Below are 25,049 nucleotides of genomic sequence, written 5' to 3' on the forward strand. Positions count from 1 at the left end.
CTTGCGAAGGTTACATCATTGCTCACTTCTTTCCATAATAATCAGATCCATAAATCACATGTTCTTTTTGTTTTATTTCAGCAAAAAGTCCATAAGGGGCTTCCAGTTACTGACATCTGTAATTGTTGTCTTTCCTCTGGTCAAGTAAGTTAGTTTTGCCATCTCTGCAAATTCTGTCATTTTCACCAACCATTCCTCTGTTGTGGGTATTTCAGCATCTTTCTATCTTTGTGCTTATAATGTAATTGGAGGGAGGGAAGCAAAACCACCAATTGCTTTCTTTAGTCTGTCAGTTCAACATCTGTTGCCAGATGCATTCCTGTGACAGACTAGAAACCGGCAATGAGATAGTTGCAATTTGTACCCGCTCAAGGAGTGGGATACAGCACTTTAATTAATGTGCTCTGAAGCAGAGTCCTGAAAGTACTGTCTTGAAATTCCCCCTAGATGTGTTATCTTCAGCATGACAGGCACTTTGGATATTCAGCACTGATTTTTTTTTTTTTTGTATAGAAGCCCTATTCTACCTGTGTGATGGTAATAATAATATTAAAAAAAACCTTTCTTCGGTGTGATGGCCATACTGGAGAAAGTTTTCCTAAAACAGCTTTGCCCAAATGGATGTCCTCCAAACATTTTGGGACTACAGATCTCAGAATTTTCAGCCAGTGTTGCTTAATTATTTTAGGAACTGTAATCTCCATACAGCTGCAGGATAGCCAATTTGGAAAAGGAAGAATTTTAAGGATCAAAGGTCACTTAAGAACAGCTGGTGATGGGGTAACAACAAATGAGCCATCAGGCATTGACATGGCTGCAAAATGTCCTCCCTTTTTGCTCGCTCTCTCTCTCTCACACACACACACACATACACACACACACTTTTTCCACCACAAAATAATAATAATAATAATAATAATAATAATAATAATAATAATAATAATAATAATAATAAAGCTGCAAGGGACCCTGGAGGTCATCTAGTCCAACCCCCTGCTCAGGCAGGAACCCTATACCATTTCGGATAAATGGCTGTCCAGTTTCTTCTTAAAAACTTCCAGTGTTGGCGCATTCACAACTCTATTTTATTACAGAAGATACAGTACAATACAGTATTCTTTATTGGTCAAGTGTGATTGGACATACAAGGAATTTATTTCTGGTGCAGAAACTCTCAGTGAACATACAAAAACTCAGTAATATAATCATAAGATACCAATAGTGGAAAGTAATAGGAAAGATGGGAAGGATAATAGTAATACAGACCTACTCCGTGGATGAATATCCTTAGACATAAGACAGTGCTGTGGGAATTAGATGTTCACAGAGTGATGCAGAAATTATGATCATGCCTTGAATTTAAAACACCTTTATTTTATTTATTACTTAAATAGATTTATATGGTTACCCACCTTGCACACAGTGATTCCAGGTAGTGTACAACATTAAACAACACTTTATTCGGGTGCTAGAGCTAGAAAACAGATTTGTATGCCAGGAATATAGAAGCACTTGTAAATCATGCAGCATGTTATGGATATAGAAAAATGGTATCAGTTGTGTGTTTATAACAATATGACCTAATAAATACTGTTAACAGAAATAGTAAGCACCCATGAGACCATTAGATTTAAGATCTAAAATTACCTAGCCATTCCATTCAAACAGCTTCTATTATCTGAAAGCTTCATAATCTTCCTCAACGGCCTCTGGAGGCTACTGCTAAACACAGGAATTTGTAATAGGACAGTTGTAATTACTGAATTATAATTAATGACTGAACAAATAATCTGTGTGAATTTATAGTTAGCTGGACCTTTTTGAGCTTCAGTTTGGTTTAGTTTTGGGTTGATGCTACTATTTAATGAATGATGCTATTTGTTTTAAAAAGTAGCATTTGCAGCCTTTCTTATACATTTTCAAAGAATCAATTTACATGTTTATTTGTCCTCATGATGGAACTGATCCTATCTTGGGAACTTTTTGTTGCTTGGAATAGTAAAAGGTGCATAGGTGCATAGAAATAGGGTTTGTGAGTTGCAGTTTTTATACTCATGGTTTGCAACTTTAGCTGTGATCAATATATGCCAACCTTTCCTCTGGGATTTCAAGGTGTCATATAAATATTTCCTCTAATTGTACCCCTTGTGAGATAGATCAGGATGAGAGATTGGCCTAAGTCGCCCAATCTATTTCCATGACTGAGTGAATTTGAACCTGGGTCTCTTTCCAGTCCTACTGCAATATCCTAATCAGCCACCATCCTAATCTGTGACTTTATACCATTTCCAAAAATGATGTCCTCCAAATCTATTGGTCTGCAACACCAACTATTTCCTAAAAAATCAATAGTCAACCCAGTTAGAGAACATGAAGGTCATAAAAGGAGTTGTAGTTCAATGTATAAGTGCTACCATAGTGTTAGAGAGATAAGGGAGAATCCAGCATCTAAACAAAACTAACTTCTACACCTTTCTAGTTAGAAGTATGCCTTATTGGGAATAATTTCCAAGGTAAGGTACATAAGATTCCACTGCAGATATCTCCTTTCCATAAAAGTGTTTTTGGGATGTTTTTGGAAAGTCAAGAAACAGAGTATTCGGTCTAGTCCTCTACTTGCTGCTTTTTCTTTCCCTGTTTCTTTTGCTTCTACTTTCTTATGTTATAGGTGTCAATTTTTCCAAGCTAAAGGAGGAAAAGCCATGTCTTCACTTCTCTACAGTCCTCGTAAGTATTTTCTGGAAGCTCTGAGAAACTAACAGTCCTGCAAGCCATCCTCAGTTATGAGGCCCACACATCAATTCAGTCCTTGTAGCCATTACATGTGACCATTTACTTGTTTTCCGATCTTTCTCTGGGCCCAAGGGTTAGGTTATGTTGCCACCATCTCACCTCATTCCAGACCATACCATAAATCTTTTAAAATAAATAGGTAAATAAATGCCAGAGAAATGCCTTAAGTTTTCCTTAGATGTTCCAGCTTCAAAGTAACATGTTTCCTTATAACTAAGCCAAAGAGAATACCAATTTTATCATAAGTACAATCTGACGTGGTTTATTGATGTTTTAGTAGAGTTAGATGATCCCTGAGCATTTATTGAGAACTCTCAACGGATATAGGCATCCCCCCTCTTCTCTCCTCCCTGGCCACTGCTCTCCAAAACCAAATTGTTTTCTCCTCCATACACCAGGCTTTGAAGAGGAATCAGCCCAACTAATAACTGACAGGTGTTGGAGAAGTGCAGAATATGGTGTAAAGAGGTGATGCTATACACCAGATATGTCAAACACAAGGCCTGGGGGCTGGATGTGGCCCGCAAAGTAGTTTCATGTGGCCCGTGAAGCCATCCTGGAAACAGTGAGGGAACGGCCCCCGCTGCCTTGGTCCTGGCCCGGGCCGGCCAGGAGCCAATGTACAATTTTGTGGTGGCCATCTATGCTGAAACACATTCAGTCTTAACTCCACAAGGCCGTCTAGAAACAGTGAGGAACCAGCCCCTGCTGTGTCAGCCCCACCCCCTGGGTGCAAGTAAAAGACCTCTCAAAGCTGAGGCTGAAATGATTATTGAGATTGCTGGTGTGAGACCAGAAGAAAAAGCTTCAAATTGTTTCTGTGAGATCTATTGACTTCCTTAGATAGACTCTAAATGTCACTTCTTGGTTTGGACTGCTGAAGCTCTAAAAGGTTTTTTGCTCCTCAACTCTTGTCCCAGAATTGTTCCATTCTAATACTCAGCTCCCCACTACTCTGTTTATAAGGTTCCCTGCCATAGTCAGTTCCATCTTCAGTCGAGCCCTTGGTTAAGCAAACTAACTGGTGGATATATTCTTAGACTCTTATGACTTCTGCATATAGGAAATGTTTGGAAGCTGCGGAGTATTGAGTGAATTGCAAAGCACTGAGTATTGCAGAGCACTGAGTGAAAGGATATCTAAATTTGTGCACTTATTAAATTCACTGGTTTTTTTTTAAGGAAACAACTGTATATCCAAATACTGCACACAAATAATAGATATGCATTCCAGTTAGCAAAAATATGACATTTTAAATTATGTACCCGGTTGTATCAGATTTTGTTCACTCAGGAATTTATTGAAGCACAAACATTGATCAGAGTGCCTAACATTTGCATTTAATTGCATATAGTTGTTATTGTACTAGAACCAGCACCCTCCCTGACTTGAAATGTCCCAATCTCTGCTCAGGTATACAACTGGATGACAATCTTGTTCAAATGCAACAAGGAACAATGATGCGCAAGGTGAAATCCAAGAACTGGAAGAAACAACGCTACTTTCTGTTACAGCAGGACTGCATGACAGTCTGGTACAAATCTAAGATGTCTGGCAAAGCCAAATCAGCCTGTGAGTTTGACTACTTGCACCATATTATTTGCCACAGGGCTGATTCTCAGGAACATTGTCTTTGAGTATGGGCTTTCAAATCCTGTAAGTGCAGAATAGAAAAATTGGGAAAACTTGCACAAATTTACCCACAACCTATATAAAAATGTTTGTGAGTTCCAATCCTGAGAAAGATTCAGGGCACACAATAAGGACGAAAAAACAAATAAGGCTAATGTAAATATTGGTTTCCCAGATCCAGAGGAGAAGATAAAATTTTTCATAATGTTGGGAATTATTGGGAATGTAGATGCATATGTCCATGTGTGCTCTCAAGCCTCACAATTTCTCATGTGCGTGACATTTTCTAGAATAAATTTTGTAAGGTTTGTTTAAAATGTTGAGAAAACAGGAGTTTGGGATGTAGCTGAAACCATCCCCACTGCTTGATTGTCTATGTAGTGGAATTACCATTGCTACTTCGGCTGGTGGATATTATGCAATTGATCTTATCTAGAGGATACCAAATAGAAGAATGTTGAATAGAGTAACTTCAGGCATCAACTATATTGTACCAAATTGCCAATTAAAGATATTTTTGTTGCATGTTATTGTATCTCCCATAGAGGCATGGAGTACCTTCTTGATATTTTTCTGCTGCTGAATTTGTGGTATCCTGGGTGCATTCATCTTCTCTTCAATTAGTAATGAGAATCGTACTCTGGGATTACGCTAGTTATATTTTTATTCATTTTATTTAATTTATGTACTTGGCTCTAATTAAAAAAAACAGTCACTTTGATTTCACCATTTGTGTTTATGTGCAGCCCGGATAGAGAAGAAAGGAATGCTTTTATAACTTAAGTTCAACCCTCTACATCAGGGGTCTTCAAACTTGGCCCTTTTATGACTTGTGGACTTCAACTCCCAGAATTCATCAACCAGGCACACTGGCTGAGGAATTCTGGGAGTTAAAGTCTACAAGTCATAAAAGGGCCAAGTTTGAAGACCCCTGCTCTATGTAAAGGCTTATCTTTTCTGGTTATTCTTCTCTCAAGTTTCTGTAAGTGATGTGGAGACAATCCGTGAAGGACATCAATCGGAGGTGCTGCGAAGTCTGGCTGAGGAGTTCCCTGCTGATTGCTGTTTCACTGTTGTCTTCTATGGGCGGCGAAGCAATCTCGATCTCATTGCTAGTTCAGCTGAGGAGGCTCAGTGTTGGATTCAAGGTTTGCGGTGCCTCATAAAGGCGGTCATTAACATGGATCAAAAAGAGAGGCTTGATCAATATCCTTACTTTTAATTACCTGCTATTCCTTTCAGTGCCTTTCCCACAAAAGGGGAAAAAAGGAAGCTCAGCTTGCGTCTAATATTGGAGACACATTGAGATGTCTATCTTTATTGCAGAAGGACAATGTAAAGGAAATGTCTTTATTTCAGTTTGTTATTTTAACCACTAGTTAAAAATACAATACTTAGCTAAAAGATAATACTTTCTTCCCTTTATAAAATATAGGAAACAAACATCCGAAAGAGTTTTCTCTTCCATTGCAATTCCAGATCCCTTCCATTACAATCTGTCCTGTACTAACAAGGTGTCAATTTGTCCTCGTTTCCAGGGTGTTTTGTTTTGACAAAAGTATACCATGCTTGTCTGCTCTGATCCTATGAGTCTCTTTTCCTTAATCCACACCTGGGTTGCACATGGATCTGTGACTGGTTTTTAAAAGCTGATAAAGACAATGATGGTCGCATGAACTTCAAAGAGGTGCAGCACTTGCTTAGGATGATGAATGTGGATATGAATGAAGACCGTGCCTTCCAGCTCTTCCAGGTAAATCTGTATGAGCCAAAGTGGAGAACATGTGGAGCTAAGTTACATAAAAGCCATTCTTCTGTTAGTTCATAAGAAGGCACATTGCCACCATCATCTACTGATGAGAGTGCAAATATCCTAGCCTCTCTTGCTCTCTGCACATAATGTTTATCCTCAGACTTGGTTGTTCGATTTGTTTCCAATGACGTTATTTATATCCCAATGGAATATCCATTCGGCTGTGGCTCCTTGCCAATCTAAATGCCTTGTTTTCTGGAATACAATTACACTGGCCTACCTGACACCGTCGGCCATCAGTCTAATCCTCTCTTCCTCAGTCAGCATGGTGGATGGAAGTGGTAGAATTTGTAGCCTGGCACTTTTAAAATACTACAATCAGTTGTAAAATTGAGCGACAAAAGGGCCAACGAATAATTAGACAGCTTCCTTTTCTTATCTCATCTGCTTAAGGTAAAGGCAAGTCCATTTAGGTGAGGTTCATGCAAAACACTGCAACCCACAGTTCATGCAATAGCAGCAAAGCAGCAATGGTATTAGCCTTCCTCTGTTGCTGAATTGAACTGCTCTGCAGCCATCCTTGCATTAACAAAAAATATGAACCAGCATGAAATTTATCTTCCCTTTGCCAATCCCTATTTCCCCTTCTATTGCCTCAATCACTACCAACCCACCTGATTTCCTTCCAAATCCTAATAGATGTTATACAAGTTTTCTTCAGATGGGATCAGAATTGTAGAAAATGTCAACCCAGTGGCACTGAGTCATTAGAACCTCATGATCAACCGTCCATGAGAGAAACTGTGGGATGTAGAAGAACATTAAGGATATACTCTGTGTGCTCTCTCTTTTGCGAGGTTGCTTATTTCAGGCCACTTTTATTTCCCTTTCTTCATTGGCACATACATGTACATGTACATAGTATATAGTTTTTCATTCAGTGTCTTGTAACCATTCGCTAGACTTTGCCTATCCTATCTTATATATTTCCTGGAAAATAAATCTTTTTTCTTTTATAAAGTATACTTCATTAATTTGTTTCAAGTCCAATTTTCCTACCTCTGGAATCCTTATATATGCCTGCAGAATACTTCAGTTATTAAGAAGAAGGAATACATTGGGTGGTTGAAATTTGTCTCATTCATGGATTCAAGGTGAAATGAAAGCAACATTGTGGGAACTAGCAAAAAAAGATACATTGCTAGGGCACGTTTGCTCTTCAATCCAAGTGGAGAAAGGCCCTTAATTCCACAGGCTCCTTCAGTGGGCAGGATAACTTGTTTGGCTTGGTGTGATTGTTGTGTTCTACTTCCTGCATAAGGAAGCCATTGGTTAGAGCCCTCCATTCCTTACAGATGGCTGACAAATCAGAAACAGGGTCGCTGGAGGGAGAGGAATTTGTGCTGTTCTACAAAGCACTAACTCAGCGGGATGAGGTGCTTGAGATTTTCAAGGAGTATTCTGAAGATGGGAAGAAGCTGACCCTCTTGGAATTTGTGGACTTCTTGCAACAGGAGCAGATGGAAATTGAGGGCACTGATGAGCTTGCAATGGAACTGATTGACAGATATGAACCATCTGAGACTGGTGAGTTGGTGGAGTAACAAAAGGAGAGCTGGTAGATCTGTAACCCAGCCTCCAGAGTTGGCACAAGTTGTTGCTGGAGTACTCAGTGATATATCCAAGGTGTGACTTTCTAGTGTTAGCAGAATTCCCCAAAGCCAGCATTGCTTTTTAAAACCAGTTATATGACCCCATTGTCGTAGAGACTGCTAAGACCCGTTCTTTCCTGATCGATCAAAGACTCTTACTTCATAGTTTTTATTTAATTCAGTGTCCGTCCCTTAGCAGGGCCTTTGTTTTGAAAGCCCTATCAATTTCTGCTCCTTCTCACCAACCTTTTCTTCCGATAGGCAAAGCTCGCCATATACTGAGCCCAGATGGATTCCTCATGTATCTTTGCTCACCAGACGGCTCCATCTTCAACCCTGAGCACAGGAAGATTTTCCAGGATATGTCTCAGCCTCTTGGCCATTATTTTATCTCTTCCTCTCACAACACGTATCTGATTGAGGACCAGCTGCGAGGACAAAGCAGTGTTGAAGGATACATCAGGTATCCAAATGAAAGGAGAGATGAGAAAGCAACTGCATCAGGAGTCCTTTCAGCGACAGAGCCAAACATTAGTTTTGTTTCCCCTTGTATTTCCAAAACGATTACTTATGTGTGCATGTGGGAATTCTTTATCATTTAATAAGTACGGGTAGTCCTTAACTTACGACCATAACTGAGCCCCAAATGTCTGTTGTTGAGACATTTGTTAAGTGAGTTTTGCCCCATTTTATGACCTTTCTTGCCACAGCGGTTAAGTGAATCACTGCTGTGATTAAGTTAGTGACACGGTTGTTAAGTGAATCCGGCTTCCCCATTGACTTTGTTTGTCAGACGGTCGCCAAGGGTCGTGATCCCAGGATACTGCAACCGTCATAAATATGAATGAATGGCCAGGTGTCCAAATTTTGATTGCGTGTCGATGGGGATGCTGCAATGGGCCTAAGTGTGAAAAATGGTCATAAGTCATTTTTTTTCAGTGCCTTTGTAACTTCAGATAGTCACTAAATGAATGACTGCAAATCGAGGACTACCTATAATGATGCAACAAGCACATCAGAATGCCATCGGTATATTAAAATCCTAAACTGAGTCTGAAATTGCGGGTCCATCAGTCCCTGTCATGATTATGTTCATTCCTTTCCTTTATCTTAAGAAAGAAATTAGCCAAACAGACAGCTGAGAAGGAGGGCAGTGGAAATGGCTAGCAGAAGGCAAAACAAGCCCTGTGAAGAATAAAAACAGTTTTCAAACAGAGGCTGAGCAGATTGGTATCTCCAGTCCTTTGATTCCATGTATAAACTTCTCTTTCTTTTCTACAGATTTTAGGTGGAACCCTAATAAGGCTAATAGATTTCACTCTCTATTATGCTGTTAACATTTCCTGATTTTCCAAGCCCTTTCCCAACTCATCATGTCTCCTTGACTGATATCCCCAACTATCTCTATGATTAACCTTATGGCTCTTCCTTACAGCCAAATTAAGTGCTATCCACCAATCTTTGAACTCACAGAAAGAATAGAAATGGTCCTTCCTGAACTTCTAGATCTTATTGTGGATTGTGGTGGAGTCCCCTAGGATTATAGTGCTGGAGGACTTCTGCTTCTGTGTCCTGGGAACGGGAAGCAGTGCTGCTCAGGATTCCTTGACTTTCAGTACAACTATAGGCTAATCCCAAGTTATCTTGGCTCTGACAAGGGCAGTCATTTGTTAGACCTAAAATTTGCGTCAGACCCAATGGAGCAATATCAGGAGAACAGAAATAATCATTCATTTGCATTACATGAATACTTTCTAATCAAGCTGGACATTACTAACTTCTCAGACCTTTGCAAAGATGGTGGAACAATTAAGATAATCTCCCCTAGGCATCTGATATAACCAGTTAATTTTTTTGACTGGCACTTGGAGGTTTTTCCCGGTGTTTTGAGGATCAGTTCTGCCATGCCATTCCATCAGCTGCCTGTGGAATAGGCAAGCCACAAAAGTGTTAGATATAGGTGTTTTTTTAATATTTTCTCCATGTTCACTCTTAATTAGGTAGCAGCTGAGGAAACTGCCAAGACTGTATTCTGGGTCTCAAAGGCAAAGGGCCAATGAATTACTTTCTCCTCTTTGCAGGGCTCTCAAACGGGGCTGCCGCTGCTTAGAGGTTGATTGTTGGGATGGACCGAATGGAGAACCAATTGTCTATCATGGCTATACATTCACTTCTAAGATCCCTTTCCGTGATGTTGTGACAACTCTTGAGAAATATGCCTTCTGGGTAAGTTGTATGCTTCTACCACAAGAAATACCTGTAGGGCTGAACTCCCCCTATAGGTGGGAAGGAGATAACGATAAAAGTATGAATTTGTTAGGCTTGAGCAGGAGGAGTTTAATACAGCATAGAACAACGCCATGTTGCAAGGTATATTCTGGCTAGCTCTTTTTGAATAAGGATTTAGGTAGCCTTAGAGATTTATTCCATCTGCACCATTTCTCTTACTGTAAGTCAAAATCCCTTCAAAAGCAACTAACAATGGCCATTTATTGATGTTGACGATGAGGTGATGATAATGAAAATTTGTATGCTGCTGAACTGCCAATGAATGCGGACAGCTCATAAATAAAAATACTTTTAAAAATACAATAAGAAATAAAATAGAAATAAAAAAGATGGTAACAGTACAAGATCTGGACAGGAATGAAAAAGAAACAAACCCACCCAATCCAAGGGGGCTTCACTTACACTTGACAAAGGCCTAGCAGGTTGGGAACCATCTGGATCTTAGGGCAAGTCTCATTCCAGAAGGCAGGCATTGCTACAGAGGTGTGCTTTTGAGATCCTGATAGATGGCATTGTTTAATCGAAAGAACACACCAACCCTGCCGGACTGAATTTGATGTGTTTGATGGGCAGATACTATACTGTAGTTTTTCATCTTAGAACAGACAAATATTAAAGTTATTCAAAAAGGGACAAAATACCTAAAGGGTAACTTTTAAATATGAACACTAACAAAGCTCATTCTCTTATTTATCACCCTATGTCTTCCTCTATTATCCAGGTTTCTGATTATCCCATCATTCTATCTATTGACAATCACTGTAGCATAGAACAACAAGACATCATGGCACAACTGCTGAAAGGCATCCTGGGAGAATGTCTCCTCATCAAGACCATTGATGACCTTGTTCCTGTGCAATTGCCTTCACCTGAAGTAAGAACATAGAGTAATTAATAAACTTTCACCTAATGATTATCCAGGCTAGCCCTTTACAAAATTTGATTGTAAAACTAGGAGGTGTTTTCAAATTCATAGATAAGTAGATGGATATTGAGCAACTAAAATGCCAGAAAATAACATACAATTTTATTGAAGTTTTCAGAATTCTTCATCAAGCTAGATGGTACAAAAACCAAGAGAAGAAGAAGAAATAGAAATGCCCCAAATCATGTCAGAGTTAGCAACAAAATGAGCTTACATAGACCTTTCCTGACTTACATCTACAGCAGTGCAAATAAGCACAGCTAACCCCCCCTTTCCCCCCTGCTATATCACCATACTGTGTTTTTTGTCTCATCCCCAGTCCATATGAGACAGCCTCAAAACATCCTGTTTCCCCCCTTACATTTCATAGTCATTGAAAAATGCATTTAACTAAAAAACGAGTCAGCAGTACAGTCAAGTGACCCACTAGAGATAGCACCAGGCTCATATCTCTTGGGCACTTTAAGCTGTTGTACGCACGTTGCCTTCCTGGACCTTGTTTTTAGGATTGTTGGAAAATTTCCAGGCAACAGGAAATTTCAGGTCTTTCCAACCAGGATCGCCGCCTGTGCCTTTCCAGGTTCTTAGGTGGCCCCAGTTTAGACATCTGCATCACCTTGAACAATTGATTGATGATGATAGAGGGACTGCAAAATGGTTCTCTACTGCTTCGTGGAACAATGCTTCTTGAGATTTTAAACCAGTGTTTCTCAACCTTATCAACTCTAGATGTGTAGACTTCAATTCCCAGAATTTCCCAGCCAGCATGGTCTAAGTGGTACTCTTTGTAGTTTGGGTTGCTTTTTAAAGAGGGATTTACTACTTTTCTGGAAAAGTGCTACGTCCAAAACTATCCAGGAAATAGTTGGACGTCCTTTGAATGCCCCAATGCAAAGTGCTTGCAAAAAAGTCACAGTAAGTTTTTGAACAGAGGTGTAAACTCAGCAACCTTGCCATCTGTCAAAACTTGTTCTTGTGAAAATGCTGGGGTCTTATAACCAAAGTAACTTAGCTGAGCTACTTCTGTCAAAAGCAATAGAATCATCTTCCTCTTCCAATCTGGTCTCCGTGTCCACATGCAGCAGTTGAAGGGCAAGATCATTCTAAAAGGCAAGAAGATTGGATATCTGGAAGATTCTCTGAATGAGCATCCAGACAAGATGCCTGAACGGGAAGAAGTTATTGACGAGGAAGGAAACGAGATAGAAGAAGAGGCCCTGCGCAGTGAAGACAAGAGAAAAGAGAAGGTATGTGGACACCTTCCTGGTTGGCCTGCTGTTTACAATAAGAGAAGGCAACCTGGATCCCTATTTTGTACCTTCCACAAAGTTCCCCCAAATCATGTCACCTAAATTCATTGGCAAATCATAGACTAACAATAGCAGTATTTCTGCTGATTTGTCCTCAAAATGGTCTCCAGTAGATTCACTTATCTATTAATATTTAATCCCTCCCTTCTTTGCTGTGAAAATTTTTTATTCCTCTCCCACTATTGGCCAAATGCGGCTTCTAGGATAGTGCCTCGTGTCGTTATCATATTTTAATAATAGTCACTTTGGATGCAATATTTGAGGGGGGGCTGTGTTGGGTTACAGTACTTGTACAGATGAAATATTCAGAGACAGGGTACTTTCCCCCATTTTTGGCAGGAGTGTTATTTGTGAATAATCTGCAGATGAACATTTTTATTTTTATTTTAGAAAGGTAAACATTCCCTCTCCAAGGAACTTTCGGATTGTATTATCTACTGTAAGAGTGTACCTTTCTACAACTTCCAGCATTCTTGCAGCCATTACAAGTCATATGAGATGTCTTCCTTCACTGAATCCAAAGCTCGCAAGCTCATCCGAGAAGCTGGTGAGAAACTGGGGGTGAAATCTGCTGGCGGGCAAAATGGGCCATGGGTATACAATTCTGCCCAATACTATTCTTGCTCATTCAACTTCCTCGACCGCTAGAACTTAGCAGGTACAGGCAGGCTGTAATTCCACAAATTTTGTGTCAGATTAAAAAAGATAAAAATATGTAAAGCCAGCCATAAAGATACAGTAAATAATACTAACAGTAGTATAATAATATCAGATTGGGTAAACTCAGAACTCTACCCATGTGTTTGTTATTCATCCAGGAGGGAATTTCAGCACTAATTAGCCCTATAGCATTGGTTAAAATGAATTTTACTAAAACTGGATGATTCTGCAATTTACAAGTAGCTATCAAGCCTTGGAAAGGATGCAAGAAATGTCTGTTTTCTCCCTTTTGTTATGAAGTAACTATTCTGCTTACATTAAGGTTTTCTACAACATTCTTTCTCAGAGCTCTGAGAAGGGATGGGCTCTTTTCTTAAGTTTATCCTAAGACAAGCCATACATACATAGAACATTGCTTGGTGTGTGTGGTTTTCGATAAATGATAGGTGTTCTAGTATTACAATCCTGATAGTCTTCTTACCTAATTAATCACTGCTGCCTTTACTGAATTCCTAACAATTGGTGCACTATCTCCCATAGGGAATGACTTTGTCCGCCATAATACCTGGCAACTGACACGGATCTTCCCCAGTGGGCTACGGACGGACTCCTCCAATTTCAACCCCCAGGCGATGTGGAATGTGGGGTGCCAAATGGGTACGCAAAAGATGAAAGGGACAAGGAGAAGATGAGGAGGGAAGAGAATGTTCTGTAATGGTGTGGTTGCTTGATAGCCACTACAAGGCACATTGGCACTTTTACCTAGAGCAAGAGAGCTAACTTTGTTATTTCTTGCTGCAAATTGTCCTGAAGACTCCCTTACTGAGTGGCCTTTAAACAGCATCAATAAATGAATGAGAAACCTGGTCACAAAAGATGGTAAAATCATCAGCAAGGCAGGCAGTTTTAAAAGAAGGTAAAGCAAAGCCATGAGGCTATTGGAAGCCACTAGTGGATATCTACCAATATCAGGGTGAAATGCACCATATCCCTGAATATTACTTGGTGGGGCACAATAGAAGGAGTGGGCTCTTGTGTCATGTTCTTCATATTGCTGTCCTCCTCAGACAGGAGATAATGGATGATGTTGGTATTTGATCTGATCCAATGTCTGGTCTCTTCAGCTCTTATTTACAATTATTCATCACAAATGACATCTCCAACCATTTTACATCATTGCAGTCCTAGTCTGTTGAAAAACAAATGATAAACAATTAGTTTTTTTCTAGGACAAAGTCATTCATTTGCGCTGCATCGTTTATATTATAGACTGAATAGATTAGGAATGTCATTTGTGAAAGAATATGAAATTTCACTCTTTTGATACTATTTGCTGTTGCATTTTATGACCTGAGTGAATCCTGCTAATCTAGTTTTTATGGTGTTGCTGTTTATATGAGAAAGGAATCATCTTCTCCTCCTCCTCTTCCTCCTCCTCCTCCTCCTCTTGTATGTATTGTTGAGCCAGACAAGGGCAAACAGAAATAAAAATTAGAGATAAGGTAAACAAAAAAAGTGTGAGAACAATAATGTCAGCTTACACTCTTTTTTGTCAGCTACAGTACACATTAATTGGAGAAGTGATCTGTACTGTACTTCTCCAACCTGATGCTTTTCAGATTTCTTTTAATGATAATTCTCTGAATTTCCAGAGTGGATGGCATTTACGTAAGCAGTTGTTTGCTTATCCGGTATTTATAGGGTAAGCCCCTCTTTGCAGAGTTTACACTTTGTACTGAGCTATTTTATAAAACACAATAGATGTTTTCACATAGTATATGAATTGTTCTCTGAATTATTGAAACCATAATTAACTGGGTTTGCCTAGCACAAGAAGCAACTCACATTATGGCTTAATGTATTGTGTGAACTTGGTCAGTGTATTAGACTGGGGTTTAATTTGTTTTGCAGAGAAAAGATGATGTTCCTCTCTCTCAACTGCTTTTTCTTTGTTCTCTTTTCTCTGGAACCACTCTATGAGGACAGGTGTGAGATTCTAAGGTTAAAAATAAATAATAAAATAACTGTTCCATCTAATCTTCCTCATTTCAGTGGCCTTGAATTTTCAAACGGCTGGTACAGAGATGGACTTGTATGATGGGCTTTTTAGTCAAAATGGCCGCTGTGGTTATGTGTTGAAGCCAAGTTTCATGAGGGATAGAGAGACAGCCTTCAGCCCTGAGAACCATGAAAGCAGGGGTGAAGGTAACCCCTTGAGCTTAATGGTTAAGGTACTGTACATGTCTGTACCCATATTTTAAAGATTTGGGGGAGGTTAAAAAAATATGTAACTTCCTCGTGCTCAGCCAGACCAATGAACATAGAGTTCTGCCCCTCTCCAAGTTTTTAAAATTATATATATATACATTTGCTGCTATGCTTTTATGGTTCAGTAGACAATGACCAATAAAAATAATTATATTTTAAAGGAATTTTCCCTTAAATTTCCCCTGTATAATGGCAACTTCTATTGGAATGTTCTTCCTTTTGTACCAGAAAGTCTACATATTATGAAATTAACTAAGGATCTAAATTTGGAGAGAGCTGCATTTTATGTTGCCCAAAATGGGGGGTGGGGCAAAAGGCAAAAATGAAAACAGAGGGAAAAGTACTTTTTTCTCCACCTTTCCTTTTCTTATTACTGCTGCCATCCTACTCTTCTCCTCTCCCTCCAATCAAACCAGTCATTTACTTTTGTTTGTTTAAAATTTGCATCTCCTCTTTCTGGAACACAGGTTCAGTTTGCCAACAGCCATGCAAAAGAACAGATACAATGAAGGAGCTCTCCAAGAATAATGGCTAGTGTATCTTCTAGCACAGGGGTCCCCAACCCCTGGGCCATGGACTGCTACCGGTCCACAATCTGTTAGGAACTCGATCACACAAGCAGTGGGCGAGTGAGCGAAGCATCATCTCTGCATGCACAGGATCTAGGTTATGTGCAAAGCCATCACTTCCCAATCTGTAGAAGACATTTTTTCTTCCGAAACTGGTCCCTGTTGCCAGAAAGGTTGGGGTCCACTGTTCTAGCAGACCCTCCAACTTTTGCACTCAAAGGAAATGCTGGTGAAGACCTTTGAGAGCATTTGCCAGAGCAATGACTGACTCAGTAACATCAGTGCCAATGCAAAAGTGGCACTTCTAGGGTCAACTGGCAGCTGGAGACAAAAGAAGCCCTGGGCATTCTAGGACTCCTGATGAGTTGCTCTCTGTGTTGAGCAGCATGTTTCAAGTTTCAGCAGTTAGTACTTTTTCAGCTTCTGCCTTGTAGCTTTTGCAGCTTCTGCTCATGCAATCTTCTCTTTCAGATCATTAGTGGGCAGCAGCTTCCCAAGATTCCCAACAGCAAAGAAGGCTCCATTGTGGATCCATTAGTGCGAGTGGAGATTCATGGGACCCCTTCTGACAGTGCCAAGCAGGAAACCAAATATGTTGAAAACAATGGTGAGCCAGTCTTATTGAAAAGATGAAGGAAAGTGGGCCTTAGATCTTACATGTTTTCCTTATTTTTAGTTCATTCAATTCATATACTGTAGCTGCCCACCTCACAAATGTGACTCTGGTTAGCTCCCAGGTTAATACAACAAAAACTGAGCTCATATAAATAAAATTAAAAACAGTTAAAACAGATAAAACAACAATATTAAAAAAAATGAGACAGTAAAGACCTATACAGCTCACAAACAATACAGCCATCTCTCAGGTTCCCCATCTGCATGGGATGATGACATAGCTCAGTGGTAGGCAACCTTGGCTCTTTTATGACTCGTGGACTTCAACTCCCAGAATTCCTGAGCCAGCATGGCTCAGCTTGGAAACCTCTCCCTTTTCCCTCAGCACGGCTGGCTCAGGAATTCTGGGAGTTGAAGTCCATGAGTCATAAAAGAGGCAAGGTTGCCTACCCCTGACATAGCTGTATCCTCTGAGACCCACAAGGTTAGGATCAATCTAACCTCAGGGGAGATGATGTTCCAGAGGGCGGGTGCTGTGAGCCCTGTCAGCTAGAACTCCTTCGTAGATGGAATATGCCTGTTCTGCAATCTGTGCCAATGAAATTCGGATTCTGGGTGGAATAAAATAAATCTGTCACTGGAATAAATATACAAATCTGGAGAAAGACAATATTATGTAAATATGCCAAACTTCTTAAGCAACAGGGTATTGCAGTATTTGTACCTCTTTGTATTAAGCCTAGCAAAAACTAGTTGGCAAAGCCTTCTTCAGACTAATGGAGGATATTGTTCTTATGCTGTTTTATATCAATTCAATTTATATCAATTTAATATATAAATTACATCAATTATATTTATGTTATTTTACAGGGATATTTCTTTTTTTTAAAAATGTTAGTAGATTTGAGAAGGTTTTTTTTTAAAGAGCATCTCCAAAGTACGTTGGCTAAACATTCCTATATAACAAGACAGCAAAGTATAGGAATCATTTTAAAAAAAATCCAAAGCTGAATCTAATTTTACCACAGAATGCAACAGATTTGCCCAGTTTAATCCAGTGGAATTTCATCATAGCTAACCTTTTCTTCATAATTTCAGTTGCTTAATTCCACCCAATTTCAATTATTTTATTTTATTTTTATCTTTGCATTCATGTTGGAAACATGAAGCAATATTTTGGAAAGAAAGAAGAACTTTGTCAAAAATACAATGTATCTGCCAGTTACCCAGATTCCATACTACCAGCCGTAAGGACTTTTTTTTTTTTTTCAAGCATTCAGAATAGAACTTGCAAGATCGGGGTATTAAGATGATTGTAAGACAAGAAGGGAAATAGAAGACAATTGTTTAAGGAAGCATTTTAGAAACAGCATTGAAGAGGGGAGCTGGGTGAGATTTTTAGGGGATGAGACTGGCACAGTCTGAGGCAGCGTTTCTCAGTCTCAGCAACTTTCGGAGTTGCTGATTCTGAGAGTTGAAATCCACACATCTTAAAAGTTGCCGAGATTGAGAAACATCGGTCTAAGGGAAAGTTAAAAGAGATATTAAAATACCATTTAGTGAGGGCATCTTCACTTTATTTCAACATTCTTGAACAGGTTTTAATCCACACTGGGGTGAGTCCTTTCGGTTCTACGTGTGGGTCCCAGAACTGGCCCTTCTACGTTTTGTGGTGGAAGATTATGACAAGGCGACTTGGAATGACTTTGTGGGCCAGTATACACTACCTCTCACCAGTGTCAAAGCAGGTATGGGACTCCTTATTTGGCGATAAAAATAATAGTGATCTCTGTGACAAAGGAATTGGGGGAAATCACTTGCAACTTCATTGGATATTCCTTTTCCAAGAGTACTGCAGTAATGTTTAATTACAATAGGCTATGACCCCCATCTGGCTGAATCTCCTGTTAAAATCCTATCTATACAGCTGGGAATTTGTTAGGTCTTCTACCAAGGATATCCTCCTTTCAGCCCAGCTCTAGGGAAAAAAGGAAAGAAAACGTGTTTTCAGTCTTTTTTCAGGTGACATCATGAGCTATATCATACGTTTCCAAATTTAAAGTTCTATGATCCTTTATTTGGCAGCAACTAGCATATCAATATGCTATACATCCCAATGAGCCCTCATTAAAATATATGTACAATAATTCACCAAATTTGTTTTTATTTCAGACATTTTTTTTCACAAGTTCTCCTTCCACTACAAAATGTCTAAAAGCAACTTGCAATATAGAAAAACAAAGATATAGAGACATGGACATGATCCTGGATGGATCAATCTTCAGAAGTTCCCTGACTGTAGTTTGTCCTTATTATTTGGATTAAGTTTTGCAAATATTGCTTAGATGGATTTTTTATCTATGTCTGCAACTGTAGCAAAGCCAAACAAGAAAATGTTGTGGAAGAAAAAGAGATCAGGTCAACCTGTTTTCTGAATAAGAAACTAATATTGTTCATGTATATCCATAGAGTCATCTTGGGTCAAATAAAGGTGATGGAGGAAAATGCAATGTTTCAAAACTATATGAAAAATCAGAGCTCAAAACATGATCCAGTTCAGACAGGAATCAACAACTAAAAAAAAATGTTTCTAACGATAAACATCCTTCTGAACTATTCTGAACTTCTGGCTATTTACAAGGGAAAATCCAGTGTTTAAAGTAAAACTGCAAGCTACGTATACAAATATTTTGGCATCTTACTTTGCTGCTATTTATGACCTCTAAAGGCTGAGATAGCAAGGGTGGGAGAGAGCTTAACAAGTGTTGCTAATGAAAGTAGGCAGTGCTGAATGAAACAACCAATGGGATTCCACTCAGGCCTGGTCTTATGAACCCAAGTGGCCAACACTGGGAGGTGGGAGGTGTTGCGAAATATGCAGTTAGAAGAGCTCTGAGTGACAATCTGTCCCATGTTCTCCTGCAGATGGAAAAGACAGTAAAAGGATTGGCCTTAGGCCTGATTAAAATAAGGCTTCTTTGCACCTTCTTTTCCCATACAGGATATCGCCACATCCATCTTCTTTCGAAGGATGGCACTGGGATTCCACCAGCATCTCTGTTTGTCCACATTCGGATAGGAGAGTTGGCAACTGAGAACGACTAAATCACATTCCTGCATACACACTATGCAACTCTTCCTTCTCTGCCCCCTTTGGTTTGGAGAATGAGGGTGAACGAAGGAGACAAGAATTAAGTTTTTTTTAAAATCACCTCGAACTTCTATGCAGAATGGGATTTGGACAAAAAACATTGTTTTCCACTACTATATATATATATTTGAAAAGAAATACCAATTGTATTATTTTGCTTGTTTATTTTTATGACTGTAGTTTGTTCAGGTCTCACCTTATAATCTACCTCCGTCTTGTAAGAAATCCAGCCCACCCCGACAGAGCAAAATTCTTTTAACAATGTTTTTTGTAATCAAGGACTTACCAGAAGAGCTTTGTTAAAGTACCATTCACCAAGCCTTGAGCCAGCAGAACTATATGCTGGCATAAATTCTGCTGCTTTTATTGCTGATTGGTATTCTGCAACAGTAATAGACTGATGAAAGCTTTGTCCTATTGTGGGCCAATACTAAGAAATGAACTGATGTATTTTTTTCCCCAGCCTGGTTTCTCTTGGTTCTAGTAGGAAAACAATCACTAATCACTCTCCCTTATACAGGTTAGAACTGGGTGACTGAAGGAAGGTGCTTAAATGATGAATTAGCCACCTGTCAGATAGGGAGGGATATGTGGAATAAAGCAGGAAGAAGTGTCTGCAATCTTCCTGTTTTGTACAACTCTTTCTCTTCAATTGTAACACAACAAGCAAGTTTTTTCTAAAAACAAGACTACTACACTGTAGAAAGAGTATAAAACCCCTGTCCAAAGATAATGGGGCTGAGAGGTATAGAAAGGAAAGGAGATGACCTTGACAGAATCATTAGCCAGGCAAAAGAAGCTGAAACATTTTTTTAAGCCTTGGGAAAGAAGATAATATTCAGGAGCAGATGCCTCCCTAATCACTAGATTATAAGAAAAAGGAGTGGGGGAGATTCAACACAGTCAGATTTATAAGTAAGTAAATCCCACTAAGTAAAACCAGAGATCAACTCTATAGATAGATTAGAACTATATTTATTGAGATTGGCTAAACAGATAGTCCTTGCTTATCAACCACTTCTTTGGCGTCTATGCAAAGTTATAACAGCACTGAAAAAGAAGACTTACAACTAACTGGTTCCTAGAAATTGCAGCTTTTGCAGTTTCTCCATGGTCACTTGATTGTGATTCAGCCTTTGGCAACCAGCGAGCATTTACAATGGTCACAGCATCCTATGGTCATGTGACTACCATTTGCCCCCTTCACAACCAGCTGCCAACAAAGTCAGTGGCAAAGCTGGCAAGAAGTCACAGTCACACATTACACTTAATGATCCACAGTGATTCTCTTAGCAACCATAACCAGCAATTTGTGTTGCACCCTGGATATATGTATTACTGATTAAAGTAGGTTAATTGAACTTAACCCTGGCCAAGCCTCTTTTGAGGCAGCAGACAGCCTGCTAAAGCTGTTGACCCTGAAACAAGGGACTTTTGTTTTATCCTAGCTTTTGATCTGGTACTCTTGTCTGTTTCCTTCCCTCCCTCCCTCCCTCCCTCCCTCCCTCTCTCTCCCCCCATATGTATGATTAGGGGTTTGTCAAGATCCCATTAGATCCCTTCCAATTCATGAAAGCTAAACTTTTTTGAGTTAGGATGCCCATGGTAAAATCTTTTAAGTTGTGTGTGAACCTGACATGTGTAACACTGTGATTTGTATTTTCCACTTGGAAGCAGTATGGATGCCATCAATACTATAAGCATATGAATTTGGGTGATTTCTTTTAGGCAAGAAATAACAAGAACATACTCCACTGATGTTCTTTTTTGAAGAACCTTCATCAAGAGGTTGGAGGACCAAAATAATAGAGTTGGAAGGAGCCTTGGAGGTCTTCTAGTTCAACCCCCTGCTCAAGCAGGAAACCCTATACCATTTCTGATCAATTTCTTTTCTGAAATCAGTGGAGCAGACTTTCTCTCTAGCATTTGTTACCAGGAAACCTTTGACGGTCAGCTGTAATCTAATACTAGTCTTAAAAAAAGAAACCAATGAGCTAGGATCAAATTGAGAATGCTGAAATTCTAGCAAAAGATGGTTATGGATACTATTTTTTTTCTATGGCTCCTGTAGAACAAAAAAACTTGGGAACATTACAAAATGGTTTGAAATCTGCCTTTCCTGGTACATTGACGTTGCTCACCGGCCATCAACTATTTCAGCTTTTTACATTATATTGAGAGACAGCTTCTCTCATGTAGGGTGTTTGTTGGAAATAGAGATTAGCAGCTGGAATGCCAATTCCAGAATCTAAAGAAACAAAATGGATAGCTAAAATGTAAGAAAGAGGGAAATTGCATATTGTCTGTAGATTGAGGAGCATACCATTAGAATTTCATTTGTACCTACTCTAATCAAAAGGACCAATGTAGCCCTAAAGATCTATTTCAAAGCTATCTTATCTGGTTATAGCTAGCTCGTGTGCTATGGACACCATATCCATATTTTGCTCTCTAGCTCACCTAAATATCCAAGACGCTTGGCTTTCAACATGGTTGTGCTTAATTTAATATCTAACACAATTGCAGTGTGTGCAACACTCCCTGGAATGCCATTGCCTCTCAAGTATGGCTTTTTTTGTAAGGACCTATAGAAATTGTTTTATCCAAATAAATGTATTACTTAAAAGAATGGTTCAAATTACTTTTAAAGTACAGGGGTTTTATTGTTTTTATTTTTTAATTTCAAAATGGATGTCATTGCAATGTTTATTAGTGTGTTAGAAAAGAAAGCTAGTCTTGATGGGTAACAGTGATCGTAACCCCAGTCGCTGAACCTCGCTAACATTAGTTTCATTAGGAATCTATCAATGTAACAAGATGGATTCCACAGAACCTAAGCTTCCTATTCCCCACTTCAGATGCTTTGATTCCATGCAAAATACAGGAAGAAGTTTAAAAAGTTAGAAAACATTCATCAGCTTCTCCTTATGCTTCTGGCATATTTCCCCAAATGTAGCAATCCTTCAGCGTAAGTGAAGGACCCTTGAAAGTCTATTTAATTATGTTTAGATTCGTGTTTCAAACTCAAACCAGGATAGAGGAAGAATCACAGAAGTTACTTTTAAAATTAAAAACAAGTTTGGTGCAAGCAATTTCTGTTAAACTGTCAGAAAATAGAGACATTCAGGGTATCTCTTTTGTATGATTCATTTTTTAAAGTAGAGCAGAAAGTCTCATATAGCCTGATCTTATGCTTGTTCAATCAAAGCTGTAACATTTAGTCCCTGAGCTGTTTGCATAGGATTGCATCTTGTTGCAACAGACCTTCCTACTACCGATGCAAGGTTATGTAATACATGCATGGAGGTATAAACAAATTAAAGGAAAAGGAGATATAAACAACAGGAGCCATCTGAGCAAGAAAGAACTATAGACTCCGATGGTGAAGCTAAAATTATTGCTTCTTTCGTTTTGCTACTTTTGTATGCTTGCTTTTGATTGTACAATTTCAGTTTATTTGGCTGATGAACTGCAGACAGAATAAAGAAGAAAAACTGAAGGCTGTATATAAATGGGACAAAGAAACCATTAAACCTTTTATGCCCCAAACAGTTGTTTGTACGTTACTCAAGAAATAAATACTGCAGCAGAATTTTGTTGATTCTGTGTCTTATAGAAACACGCACGCCTATTTGCTTATCTGAATATCCACAAAAATTGGCATGTTTTAATTGTAGCATCCACAAACACAACATTTATGGTCTGCTTTTTTCAGAATTTAAGAGTAGAATGGCAACTGTTTTCTGTTTTCCATTTGGAGACTCTCCCCTCCTGTTCCCACTATTAAAATAGGTACTAAAATAAAAGTGGCCTGAGAAACAGGAAAGTCAGGCCATTTTGGAAAGTATTTTGAAAAATCACAAGTGAAACATTGTAACATTGAAATTTAGCTATTTTGCCACCCAATTTTGGTGATGCAATCTCTGGAAACTGGTAGCTAATTGCTAACCTAAGTACCGCAAAGCAGCAGTTCAATAAATCCTCTAGGTCAGTGGTTCTCAACCTTCCTAATGCCGTGACCCCCAACCATGTGGTCATAAGTCGAGGACTACCTGTATTTCCCTGCGGGCGGGGCAGGAGGAGGGTGCACGCAGGACCCCAAATGCGGCTGGAGTGCACGCTGGGCAGGCCAAGGGTGCACACAGGCCATCGCCCAGCAACCGCCTCGGCCCGGGAGCACCACGCATGCGTGGTGCCGCCCCCTGCGCAGGCCGAGGTGTAGCTGGCAAGCGGCAGCGACGGCGCAGGCCGACCACCGGCTGGGCCACCAGCTGGCCCAGCCCAAGGGAGGTAAGGCACCCGCCGGGCCCCACATGCGCCAGCAACCCTCCCTGCGCCCACCGCTGCCCCGCTAGCCTTACCTTGGCCACCGCACATTCGATGTGGCGTTAGGCAGGCCCAGGTGCTCCTGGGTGGCCATGGCACGCGGCAGCAAGGGTGCAGGGCGACCACCAGCTGGGCCACCAGCTGGGCCAGCCCAAGGGAGGTAAGGCACCTGCCAGGCCCCACGCGCGCCAGCAACCCTCCCTGCGCCAACCGGCCTCCCACCTCCCACCCCTGGCCCTCTTTTACTTACATTTAGTAGTTGCTCAGCAGGGAGGGGTGGAAATGTCCAGAAAGCTCGCCTTAGCTGCAGACAACTTGCAGCACTGTTTGCAGACTGGGACTTTTGGTGGGCTCAGCAGGGCAGAGACAGCCTGGACAATTCCTATTGGCTTTTGAAAGCCAATAGAATTAGACTCTATTCAAGAGAGTCTATTCTATTGGCTTTCGAAAGCCAATAGATTCTATTGGCTTTCGAACGCCAATAGAATAGAATCTCTTGAATAGAGTCTATTCTATTGGCTTTCAAAAGCCAATAGAATAAGAGGGAGTAGCACAGCTAAGGAAAAGGAGGAAAAAAATGGTGGACTGCGTTGTTTGGCGACCCCCGTGAAATGGTTGTTCAACCCCAAATGGGGTCACGACCTACAGGTTGAGAACTGCTGCTCTAGGTCTAGGAGCGCTCATCAAATCTCATTAAGAACTGAAGCAATTGGATTATTTCAAAGCTCTAAGACCAGCAGGTCTCCAAGTACTTGAGAATATCAAAACTTCTCCATCCCTACTCTGTTGGTAGTGTTAATTGTGATTTAAGCTAGCCTTGGTGCTCTTTGAACTTGGTTGTTTCATTACCTAAACTAGGTAACATCATCAGTGCTAGTTAAGGAATATATTCTGTGCCCATGAAGTTCCGTCTGCAGTTCTTTGGATTCATCTATCACTTGCATTTTGGGGGAACTGTCTGAACAATTTGCCAGAAGTATCCTTTATAAAGTATATGAACTTAAACCAAACTCTCCCATCGCTGAAGGCCTTATGCAGAAGCCACCGGAAGTGTTATTATCACCATCATTCTTGCTTTGCTCTGTAAATCAAGGGATTACATGCCA

At 39.9% G+C, this 25,049-nt stretch overlaps 1 protein-coding gene across 6 annotated transcripts in view; it reads left to right on the forward strand.

Moving 5' to 3' along the window:
• Nucleotides 1–23,168, forward strand: part of PLCD4 (phospholipase C delta 4) — a 34,989-nt gene extending 11,821 nt beyond the window's left edge. For 5 of the 6 annotated variants that reach the window (XM_039348772.1, XM_039348770.1, XM_039348773.1 and 2 more), the window contains 16 exons: nucleotides 82–144; nucleotides 2,669–2,727; nucleotides 4,207–4,365; nucleotides 5,403–5,631; nucleotides 6,049–6,178; nucleotides 7,534–7,765; nucleotides 8,092–8,293; nucleotides 9,912–10,056; nucleotides 10,841–10,993; nucleotides 12,127–12,291; nucleotides 12,745–12,901; nucleotides 13,555–13,671; nucleotides 15,067–15,245; nucleotides 16,323–16,458; nucleotides 18,065–18,214; nucleotides 19,468–23,168. In XM_039348772.1, coding sequence (XP_039204706.1) covers nucleotides 2,703–2,727; nucleotides 4,207–4,365; nucleotides 5,403–5,631; nucleotides 6,049–6,178; nucleotides 7,534–7,765; nucleotides 8,092–8,293; nucleotides 9,912–10,056; nucleotides 10,841–10,993; nucleotides 12,127–12,291; nucleotides 12,745–12,901; nucleotides 13,555–13,671; nucleotides 15,067–15,245; nucleotides 16,323–16,458; nucleotides 18,065–18,214; nucleotides 19,468–19,571 — 2,283 coding nt within the window. In that variant the 5' untranslated portion in view covers nucleotides 82–144; nucleotides 2,669–2,702 and the 3' untranslated portion in view covers nucleotides 19,572–23,168. The remainder of the gene's footprint in view (nucleotides 1–81; nucleotides 145–2,668; nucleotides 2,728–4,206; nucleotides 4,366–5,402; nucleotides 5,632–6,048; nucleotides 6,179–7,533; nucleotides 7,766–8,091; nucleotides 8,294–9,911; nucleotides 10,057–10,840; nucleotides 10,994–12,126; nucleotides 12,292–12,744; nucleotides 12,902–13,554; nucleotides 13,672–15,066; nucleotides 15,246–16,322; nucleotides 16,459–18,064; nucleotides 18,215–19,467) is intronic. The other variant, XM_039348775.1, reaches the window with a different exon arrangement.
• Nucleotides 23,169–25,049: the final 1,881 nt, after the last annotated feature.

Source organism: Crotalus tigris, unplaced genomic scaffold (assembly GCF_016545835.1).
Source record: "Crotalus tigris isolate CLP2741 ecotype Arizona unplaced genomic scaffold, ASM1654583v1 scf7180000018173.423308, whole genome shotgun sequence".
Classification (NCBI taxonomy): domain Eukaryota; kingdom Metazoa; phylum Chordata; class Lepidosauria; order Squamata; family Viperidae; genus Crotalus; species Crotalus tigris.